The sequence below is a fragment of the Papaver somniferum genome, chromosome 3, assembly GCF_003573695.1.
Source record: "Papaver somniferum cultivar HN1 chromosome 3, ASM357369v1, whole genome shotgun sequence".
In the NCBI taxonomy this organism is placed as follows: domain Eukaryota; kingdom Viridiplantae; phylum Streptophyta; class Magnoliopsida; order Ranunculales; family Papaveraceae; genus Papaver; species Papaver somniferum.
This window is the reverse complement of record NC_039360.1, coordinates 197,421,019-197,432,892: the sequence shown is the minus strand read 5'-3', so window position 1 is coordinate 197,432,892 and position 11,874 is coordinate 197,421,019. Positions and strand designations below refer to the sequence as shown.

At 36.7% G+C, this 11,874-nt stretch overlaps 1 protein-coding gene across 1 annotated transcript; it reads right to left on the bottom strand.

Annotated features, from left to right (window-relative positions):
- Positions 1-308: 308 nt before the first annotated feature.
- LOC113360503 lies at positions 309-1,007 on the bottom strand. Its single transcript, XM_026604009.1, has one exon. The coding sequence runs from the start codon at positions 1,005-1,007 to the stop codon at positions 309-311; it is 699 nt and encodes a 232-aa protein (XP_026459794.1).
- Positions 1,008-11,874: the final 10,867 nt, after the last annotated feature.

The window sequence follows — 11,874 nt, the reverse complement described above, 5'->3', positions numbered from 1 at the left end:
TAGTGAGTTCAGTTAATCATAACCAATTCATCTCATGCGTCTAATGTAACTTAAACAGTGATGTGATCATTTTCAGCGTAAATTTTGGCCCTCATACAAGTGATGTTATGGATGACAATGCCTAACCATAGTCACGTACTATTCTAGCTATGTAGAGATTAAATTAATATACTAAAAATAATTAGATGCACCTTGGTTTTTTATATAATATATATATGGAGCCGAGGTCCTCCCACATTTTGTTCCATATATAATCTTTAATAATGGTGATCCTTATGGTTTATATATAGCAACGGCCTTCAAAAAGGCTAATGATCCCCATCAACAATCGACATCATCCAAATAGGAGAAACAGACCAGTACATGATAGAATTGTTTGTTTTGGCCCATAGGGCAAGTTCGTTAGCCACAGAATTACAGATACATGGTTGAAAAGTAAACAGACAAGCTATAAGACTAGAAGAGAAAAACTGAACATCCTTAAAGATAGCATCCGTTCTAGAATCTCCATCAAACAGGTCAGCAGAAAATTTGTTGGTCAAAATATGAGCATCACTCTCAATAATGAGGTGGGTAAGATTTTGCTCCACATTTTTTTTCAAGGCCGCCCAAATATCCCTGGCTTCAGCTTCTTCAGCAGAATCTACTTCAAAGACAATACAAGCACAAAAGGAGGCAGTGTTGGAGAAGTTCCTCATCACAAATCCTGCACCATTGTTCCCAGAAAATTCATCATAAGCTCCATCAGTATCGCATTTTCTCCAACCAGTCGGTAGGGGCATCCATTTATCACAAACACCAATAGGGACCATAGGAGAAGCAATGAGACTAAGTTTTCTAGTTAATAACATGTCTCTAGCCCTCATAAGAGCAGCAATATTGATTTCTTTGATGTTTTGAAAAACCAGGTTATTTCTACTTTGCCAAAGGGACCAGAGAATAGCAACAAAAAAGCATGGATCTCCATCAGGGTGCTTAGAAACATGATCCACTAACCAGAAATACATTTAATCAATAAAAGATTTATTGCTAAAAATCTGAGTATTAACACAAAAGGAGGAGAGGAACCAAACACGACTAGGACACAGGACCAAAGCATGCATAATCGATTCATAAGGGTCAGTACATCTAGCACAATCAACATAATTCATAGGCATTCTAGTATGTAAAACAATTCTAACAGGTAAAGCATTTCTGGTAGCTTTCCAGGAAATTTTTTGAATTCTGTAAGGACATTAATTTTCCAAATGCGCTTCCAAAGAGTACTACATGGGGAAGTCCTGAGCCCTCGAAGTCCCAAGTAAGCATATTTAGAAGTAAATCTACCATTCTTTGAAAGATCCCAATCCCTTCTGTCAGGAGTGAAAATATGGCTTAAGGGAATAGTGAAAATCTTCTTAACAGAAGCATCATCAAAGTGAGTGTTTAGTCTATTGACATCTCATGATCTAGTAATAGGATTGATAAACTAGGAAACTTTAATAGTTGGATCAGGAGGCACCAGAGGGTTAGGAACAACAGAACCCAGTGAAGGAATCCATTTATCACACCAAGGGTCAATAAATTGACCATCTCCAACAATCCAGGTGATAAAGGGATTAATGAGTTCCTTTATAGCATGAAGGCATTTCCATGTCCAAGAACAGTTAGCAGCATTTAAGAAATCTGTCCTGAGGAAACATCTAGCTTTAAGGGTAATGGCTAACAGGCAATCGAGGTTCTCAATAATCCTCCAAGCATTTCTAGCTAACATAGCAAGATTATTGAGTTCAGCTTTCCTGAAACCAAGACCTCCTTCAGACTTAGGAGAACAAAGAATATCCCAATCCAAAAGATGAAGCTTTTTATCTTTTGGGTCAAGGGTTTCCCCCACCAAAATTTACATAAATGGGAATCCATTTTTCTGCAAAGGTGTTTGGGGATGAGAAAGGCACCCATTTGATACAGGGGTATAGCCTGACCAATGTGTTTAACCAAAGTGGTTCTAGCAGCTTGTGAAAGAAGCTTATGGATCCAGATGGAAATTCTATCATCAACTGCTTGGAGAATACCCATATGGGTTTGGATCTTAGAGGCCCTAAAAGAAGTAGGAGTTCCCAAATATTTTTCTCCTAAATCCCTATTACTAATGTCAAGGATACTAGAAAGCTGCTGTTTTAATTGTTCTGGGATTTATTTACTAAGCAGAATACCATACTTTTCAAAATTAATTTCTTGACCAGAGGCCAAGCAGTATTTTTGAAGATACTCTTTGATAGTCTGGAAATCTTCAATAGTAGCCTTAAAAGAAAAGTAAGGATTCATCAGCAAAAAGGAGGTGTGTCATAGAAGGAGCATTTTTGCACACCTTTATGCCTTCAACCAAACCTTTTCTGGCAAGAACATCAATGTAAGAGGATAAGGCCTCAGAGAAAATAATTTAAAGGTAAGGACAAAGAGGGTCACCTGTTCTTAAACCTCTTTCAGGTTTGATAAGACTAGTAGGGCTACCATTAAGGAGAATAGAATAAGAAACAGTGGAGATGCACTGATTTATGAGTTTAAACCAATGGTCAGAGAGACCCATTTTTAAAAAAAAATAAATTAGAAAGGACCATTCCAGCTTATCATAGGCCTTAGACATGTCAAGTTTGATAGCAGCAACACCAACAGCTTTATCATGATGATTGACTGTATAAATGGACTAATTAGCTAGAAGGATATTATCAGATATACTCTTTTTAGGAACAAAAGCACTTTGATTTTGGGAAATGATATTATTCATAAAAGGTTTTAATCTGTTAGCTAGAGTTTTAGATAGGATTTTGTAAATGAAGTTACAAGGTCTTGTGTGTCTATATTGAGAGACCAACTCAGTTAGAGGGACTTTAGGGATGAGAGCTATGTTGGTATGATTGAAAACTTTAGCTATGTTCCCTGTTTTAAAGCAAGTTCGAGTCATATCAACAACAACTTGACCCACAATATCCCAATGTTTTTGATAGAAAATACCAGTAAAACCATCAGGCCCAGGGGACTTTTTTCATCCTATTTGGAACACAGCATTCTTTGTCTCTTCAGCAGTAAGAGGAGAATTTAAGGAGGAGTTATCAAGTTCAGATAAGTTAACCGGAAGGTCAAAAAGTATCTCATCCTGGAATTGTTGAGGGTGTGAATATACAGATTCTTAAAGTAATCAAGAAAGGATGTGCCAATACTATGTATATCAGTTAGAATAGTACCAACAATATTTTTAATCCAACTAATGGCATTTCTCTTTCTCCTGAAGAGGGTGACTCTATGAAAATATGGTGAGTTTCTATCATCTTCCATAAGCCAAGCCTCTCTGGATTTATCTTTCCAGTAGAGTTCTTCCAGATTGTAGAGATATTCTAATCTATCTCTGAGTCTAGAAATGGCACTAGAATCTGTAGGAGTAGATGTCTGGGTTTCCACCAATTCCTCTATAGTAGTAGAGATATTAGTTTGTATGTTTCCAAAAGAGGATTTGTTCTAATCCTGTAAGCCTTTTTTTGTATTTAAAAGTTTAGCTTTAAGCTTATAGGCAGGAGATCCCACAACGTTAACAGACCAAGAATTAGCTATAATGTCTCTACAAGTGAGATCCTCAATCCATATTTCCATGAAGTGGAAAGGCCTATGCATACAAATATCATCATAATTAAAGACAATATGCATAGAGCAATGATCAGAGGAATCTCTAGGCAAATTATTCACACAAAGTTTAGGAAATAAAGTCTCAGCAATAGGATTAATAAGGTATTTGTCAAGTCGTTCAAGAATAAGGTCAGAACCTTGTTGCATATTGGACCAAGTAAATCTAGGGCTTGAGAAACCAGGATCATGCAAATCAAAAGTGTCACAAAAATTTCTAAGGTTAAGAAAATCAGAATCATCAACTTTTATACCACCATTCTTATCCTCGGTACCTAATAAAGCATCGAAATCACCTATAAAAAGAACTGGTTCATCTACAAGTAGAGGAGGTAACTGGCATTGATTCTCCCAAAAAGCTTGTCTAAGACTACTATTGGGTTCTCCATATATGAAACATACGTGACAAAGTTTGGATTGGATAATGTCAGTGGATGTAACATAGATGCCTCTCAAACTAGAAGATAAAACATTAAGTTGAATTTCCTTTTTCCAGGCAAGAACAAGACCACCACTTCTTCCAATACTTGGAATATTAAAGGTACAGGGGATGCCCAGATTTCTTAGTCTTCTAGCAGCCAGGTCTTTATTCATTTGAGTCTCCGACAAAAAGATAATATCGGGGTTAATATTTCTACATAACAGGCTGAGCTCCTTATTAGCCGTCTTTTTACCCAAACCTCTAATATTCTAGCCAAGCACATTAACATTATTGAAAGGAAATAGATTGACATTGATTGCAACATTAATGGGATCAATAATAGGAGGGGAAGGATTTGAGTTTACCTGAGTGGTGGAAGCAGAACCACCATCAAGAGTAGTGTCACAAGAACCACCATTTTGAGTAGTCTCCTGGGTAGAAACGAGATTCATAGAAGCAGCCGCATGAAGAGAATTATTGCGGACACCATCATTGCTTGGGGTATCATCAGCATGAACATTATAGGTACCATAAGGATCAAATGGTACTGCAGTTAGAGAGGTTAATAGCAGGAAGATCTCCTAATTTGGTAATAAGAGGACAAAGTCTCAAGTAATCAGGTTCAGAGTTATCAGATTGATTTGGGATAACCACGATGCTAGCTAGAGTAAAATTGCTTTCCCTGGTGCATTTTCTCAAGTCAGCTCTTGGATTGATCTTCCTTTTCAGATTGGAAAAGGCATCATGCTCAACAGGTGAGGAGATAACTTCTTCTCTAGTCATGGCAGGTTGATTTGGCAGAACAACAGCCGTTTTGAATCTTCTATAAGAGTTGGTGATCCGAATCGGACCCCGTTTCGACGACTCAGGAGGACCACTTGAAGTTTCAATTGTGACATTTTGGGTAGTAACTTGCTTGAAGATAATTGGAAGGCCATTATTCAAATGTGTTGAGCTTTGCTGGATAGGCCCAACATCAAAGATTTTTAAGGCAGTAGATCGATTAACAAAGGGACCCATCTGGAGATTGTTAGCTAAACCTTTTTGAACCACACTATCAGTATTCTGAGCTAAATATTTGGCTTTTACTTTGGTGTTGATATGAGCATCAATAGTATCTATTTGAGTTTCTTGCACTACTTCAGCGGGAGACATGATAGTATCTTGGATCACCATGTTGGTAGTAGGTGGAGATTGTTGAGCCTCTCATTGTTTAGGCATCATTAGCCTTGAGATAGATGGGAGAACATATTTGGAGTTTGAAGAAGTTGATTCTTGTAGAAGCTTCTGTTTAGATTTCCAGGCTGGACAGTTAGCATCTTTGTGATCTAACACATGACAAGAAGTATAGAAATACCTTGGGACTTTATAGTATCTGCATTCAATTAGAAAAGTTTGAGCTCTCCCTGAAGTGAAGAGAGGGATTCCAATAAGTAAAGATTTCTGAACACACACTCTCACACAAACTTTAACATTCTTCTTTAAGGGATGATTCCCATAAGGTGTTTGAGCTTTTACTAAATATCCAAGCTTGAGAGTGAGCTTTTGAAGATCCTCAAATTCAGTGCATTCCTTCGGGATGTTGTATAAGATAAGCCAAAACAATTTCTCAGTAAGAGAGACTTGATAATTTGTTGGCCAGCCATTAGGGGGAACAACTTTGAGAACCATTAGATAACCACAAGCATACCAAGGTCTCTTCTCATTAACCTTGTTGAAGTCATTCTCTGCCAGAAATCTGATAAGAACTTTGTTTCTTAATCCATTGAAAGTAGTAACAGAAGGTGTTTGAGATAACGACCGCTGGTTGCAGATATAGTAACGAATAAAAGAGGTAGGGATAAGAGTTTCACAACAAATGTAGCCAACCATACACCATTTCCAACTATTATCATTTTCAGCTAAGATGACTATTTAATCTATGAAAACTGGTTCAGTTAAAGATGAGGGTAAGGTAAGTTTTTCTGCCATTTGGGTTGTGAGAATGTGAATTTCAAGGTTTTCAGGTGAAGTTGCTACATGAGATGGAGTAGATTCCATATAGGTTATAATAATGATGGTGATGATAGAATTTTTATCAGAGAAGAGAGATTGTCTAGAGATTAAAATAAGAACTTGAAACAAAATATTCTTGTAGCAGTGTTAGGATAGTGATATGGTCCTATCATACAAATGTGAAGATGCAGCCAGGAGATGTCATCTAAGACGGACTGATCCTTAAAATGGGAACTCTGAGAGAGTTGAAAATAGTCTGGAAAATAGGTGGATGGGGAATGGTATACTCTTATGTAAGATTCCCAGTTTTTGTATTTAAACAAAGAGCTTTTATCAGAGATACTAGATAACTTGGTACCCTTTTTTGGAGCAGCAGAAAGGGACATAGACTTTAATATCACGTGGGACTTGTAACAAAGAGCCAAACTAAAGGTATACCAAACCAAATAACTTAACATTTTTCTACTTACGTAGTGCCTATACATGAGCATGATGGATAGGAAGGTTGGTGAGTATTTAAGAGATTTGTCTTGGCATAGTTGGTAAACGAGAATATCGTTGCACAACATTCCAAATGTCATAAAAGTTGTTGGGGATGGTAAAAATAAACGGTGGTAATTGTAAGATTGGGGTTTGTTGGGGTAATTATCAGACTTACTATTATTGAGGGATGAGGGTTTTTTTGTAAGGTGGGATACCAAGTTGACCCGAGCGGTATGGGTAATAATCCGACTGCTAGACATGCCCCAATTAGCAACGGTGCCTCTGAACAGGTGCTGTTTACTCTGAATCTGCAGAAAACCAACAATTTTAATTAAAACCCAAATAAACTCTTCAAAATTAGATGGCCTAATGATACACCTCTTAATGGCAGTACCAACAGAGTTTAGTAGAGTAATGATGGTTTCTAAAAGGTTGTGCATGTCATTGAAGTGGCATGAATAGCCAAGCGACAAGATGCTTGACCAAAGGCCTTAAAGGGCTATTTATGGTTAATCTACCACCATTATTTAAAGTAGACAGGGTGATAAACAGATTATTATTCCTCTTAGAGCATAGCTTGGTTGAACCCACCAAGCGTTGGTATGTCAAGTTTTGTTGTCATATTTTAGTGAACCAAAACTCATTTAAAGAGTCAGTTGATTATGTACTAGAGTCAACTTCGTATAGCTTAGCTTGAAAGTATCAGGATATGAGACATTACAAGTATTACATGAAGACTTGAAGAATGTGAAGAAGTACGGAACTATAACGACGCCATCATCCTTCCACTTGAGGTTAGTAATATTTGACTTGAACTGTTTCATTCCCTACGTATCTTTCAAGTCGTGCATATTGAAAACATAACTTCGAAGCTATGAATGATTATACTCTAGTTAGACGTAGTATTAAGGGATACAATACGAAGTATAACACTTATCTTTTGAATTTCGTGTATAAGACATCAACGTAATCATTTGAATGCTATTGTGATTATGTATGGGTATGAGGTGAAGATTTCATCCTAGGAAACAATGTTTTACATTCGTTTAAAGGAAGTAAATTCATGAACTTGTTTTGTAAATCGAAAGGGAAATCGCTAGGCTTATTGGTATTGTTATTCATTGCAAATCTTTTGAACTACAAATATGTGTGATTAGTATAACCGTTCATGACTTGCTTATGTTCTTGGTAAGACTATTCACAAGGCCTGTATTTTGTATTGGTATGACTTTTATAAGTGAAACCGATCTTAAGTAATCACCTGAGATGGTATGATCGATTTAGTGTTATTGGTATGACCAACTCTAGGCAAAGGGGAACCGATCCTAGTAAGAGGTGCAACCGATCACAAGAAGGGAATCGATCCTTGTAAGAGGTGTTTCTAGATATTGGTAACCGATCCTATGAACATGTGCAACACGTTTTTATATATTGGGAACCGATCCTATGGACATGTGCAAAAAATACAAGTTAGATACAATATATATGTGGGAACCGATCCTAGTACCTAGTCAACCAAGTTTTGGTAACTAGCGTGACTAATTCTAGTACCCACATGGAGGTAGAACCGAAACTTGTTTTGGTAGAACCGTGAAACCCATGTTTGCTGACTTGATAGGATAATCAATCACATAGTTCTTGAAAGTCAGATGAACCAATTCTAAACTTGTTTGGAAGTGTGGCAAATCGATTCCAAGATTGTAAGTATGAGAAAGGACTTACAAAGTAAAGATGTCGACATACTTTGAACATGTGCAATAACGCTTATATTTTATTGTTCAAAAATATTCCTTAATAGCTAAAGGAGAATACCGGATCGAAAATAAATTGAGAATCTTTTAATTGAGGTTTTTAATTTTACCTTTGGAAAATAAAAATTAGTAACGTGCATTTACTAATTGGATATTTTCTTAGAGATTTCGGTCAATATTTGGACAAAGCATTTCCAGGAATTATGGAAACCGAATTTGGAAATATATTGCATATCTTGAGAATATTTTCGGTTTTGGAAATTCCTTGGTGTCCAAACTTCCTTGGTCGATAAATATTGAAGTTTGCATTTCGACCAAACTAATCCTCAGAGCCAGCAAAACTACCTGGTTGTGTTGTTACTGGTGGAGCCGCCTATTCAGAGAGGAAAGTAACCTAATTAGGCGAAATCTCATACGGCCGCTCGGTTTAAAGATTTCTTTGGGATTGAGAAGCTCTATTAGTACCGTTGGTGGGAAACTAGATAATTGCGGTTTATCTTTTGTTTTCGATTGATTTGATTGACTAACGGTTGTTGAACTTTGATTGCACCTAGTTTATTTATGCTTGAGAATCTTCTCTTCTGATATAAGATTTACTCAAACTAGATCGAAGTTTCGACGGTGATCTTTAGTCTGTTTGTATATCTAAAGACGTCTTGTGATAATCTATTGTTAACAGACTTCGTTCTGTGTGTGATTGATCACAAGAGATTCAAGTTGATTGTGTGCAGGTGTTTATTGAAGATCTAAGAAGATTTGAAGACGAAGAAGATTTCTGATTTGGGTTCGTAATCTTTGGTGTGCACAATACTTTTTTCGGGTAAAGATGATCCAACTATAATCGGTTTATCCTTGTGGTAGATTGGATTGATTAGTTGAGTAGATTGGCATCAATACAATTCTTTGTGATTCAAAGTATTGATCGCAAAATCTTGACAATTACTTTGGTAGTTGTTATTAGATAGATCTAAGGACCTGACAAAGGAGTTTATTGGGATAAACGGAAGAGCCATTTGACGAACTCATATCACTTGGTTGAAAAGAGTTGTTACCGAACAGATTTGTTGTTCCTTTAATGTTTGGAATACGAACCAAAGTAATTGTTCCAAGTGCGTGACTTACTACAAGTCGGAGGCGTGGGAATACAGACGGAACTAGGTGAACTATAAGTTTAGTTGCTTGGTCTCATTACGAAATTGGTTTGATTTTGTATAGCGGCTTAATCCCGAGAGTATTCAATTCTGAACAAGGTCCCAGGGTTTTTCTGCATTTGCGGTTTCCTTGTTAACAAAATCTTGCTGTGTCATTTACTTTTATTTTTCGCAATTATAATTGTTGTTATTATAATTAAAGTAAATTGCACTTTGAACGTTAACATGGCACTTGATATTGATCTCATTGGTTTCGGTTATTTCTGTACCTTTTATCAAGTGATCACTTTGTTGTTGTATTGTCTCGATTCCATATCCATAGACAATCACACAAAGTGTATTGGTTTTCTCCACTTGCATTTGATATTTAATTCACGAGTTAGGCCAGTTCGGATTAACCCTATATCAAGTGGACACCGTGTTGAAATATTCCTTGAGTGATTGTATCTTCAAGAGGTTTATACACAGTGGGTCTTGTATAGGTTGTGATCAAAATAAAAGATTGTGGTGTATTTGGGTACCCTCGTCTTTTCAATTCCAAATTAAACCAAAAATAGAAATCAGAGATAAGGAGTTTAAGAGACAATGAGATGGATGATACTGCAAACAGTTCTGTCGGTGGAAATAACCCATGATCACCACCCGATTCCGATGCAATGCGACATGAAAAGATTGAAATTGAGGATTTAACAAGTTTAGAGATGAAGAGTTTGATCGCTTTTATGAATCTGGAGAAGACCAAGAAGAAAGAACAAGAGGAAAGAGAGGAATTTCAAAGGTTAAGGATTGAAAATGATGAGGAGTTTCAGTTGTGGATGAGGAAATTAGATGTTGTAGATGCTCGTCGACACATGGAGAGACTTCAACGACGAGGAGAGTGGAATTATTCATAGGGGAAGACTCGCAGTGCAACTGAAAGTGATAGTGAAGATGAAGAAAATGATTGTGAAGAAGAAGAAGAAGAAGAGGAGAGTAGTAATGATTCGATGAAAAGAGATAAGAGAGCAAGACAAGCAGAGAAGAAGGAGAGGAAAAGGCAATAATTTAAAGATGTGATGTACAATGTTATCTCGCTGAAAAGAAGAACAACCCTCGCAAATTTTCTCGAACCATGTCAGAACCCCTAAATGTGGATTCTGACGAAGAGGAGATTCTTGGGTTAGACATTGATGGAGAACCTGTGTTTGCTGGTGAGATGGTGGTCTGCAGTGAAGCTAAAGATGAGGAAGAAAAAACTTAAGATAAGGATCTCCAGGGTCCCTATACATCTTCTGATAATGATAATGGTATTGGTGCCTACTACGAATTTGATGATTTGAACTACAGCAGCGACAGTGATGGCGATTCTTGGCGATTTCCTTGTAAGTACTATCAGATCCATTAAAACTAGAGTACTGTGGTGTCTTAATTACTGTATCTCTTGTGTATCTTCGTGAAAATTTATGGGGATATTGATGCTACTTTGTGTTGCTGAAGAAGTGCTTGGATAGTGGGGTTTCAATAGTAGCCATCTGGTGCTAGTTTCTTTTATTATTTCTTGTTGTGTGAATGTTGTTGGTGGAGGTCTTAGAAGAAGTCTGGTGATTATGGGTTTGAATTTGTATTGAGTGCAAATACTGGATTTCAGCAGGGGTATTTGAAGTTGTGATGATGGGTGAACTCTTTATGTCAGGTAGATTGGTGAAGATGTAGCTTTGATTTTGGGTTGGAGAAAAGAAGTTGTAGTAGAACTGATACCCTGTCGGATGATTAGATTTAGCATTTGGCTTGATTTTTCTTTCTTTTGATGTAATTAAACTAGTTATGTTCTTACGGATGTTTGAATTATCGGTGATGTAGTATTTATGAATGTTGTTTCAAATTCACTGTCAGTTTTTCTTGCTATTTTGGATTCAGTAGTAGTGAATTGAATGCAAAGGTGAAACAAACGGGTAATGTGCTTTATGAATGATTCAAAGGTACTATTGATTATTGAGTATATATGGAATAAGATGATTGAACTGAAATTTTTAGGAAGAACACAGAATTGCATTTGGAAGGAAAACTTGCAAACGTCACGACGATGGAGCAGAGCTCTTCTTAAAGAGAATCTACTGTGTTTCAAAACGATACTTATGCTTATGAAATAATATATGATATGGAGAATCAACATCGATATGAGGACGGTTTTTTCCACCCCAAAGTCGGTTTTCTTCTAGTAAAAGTGCCTTCCCCCTAACAATTATCCAACCAAATCTCTACAATGACTAGAAGATTTCCCAAAAATATCATGTAACTTATAATTTTTGTAAAGCCAAATGCACCACATAACCAATTCCATAGCTGAGTGAAAACTTCACATTCCTACACCATATGATTTAAATTTTCTTCCTCTTGATGACACAAGTAGCATTTAGAAGCTAGAGAAGTTCTTCTTCTC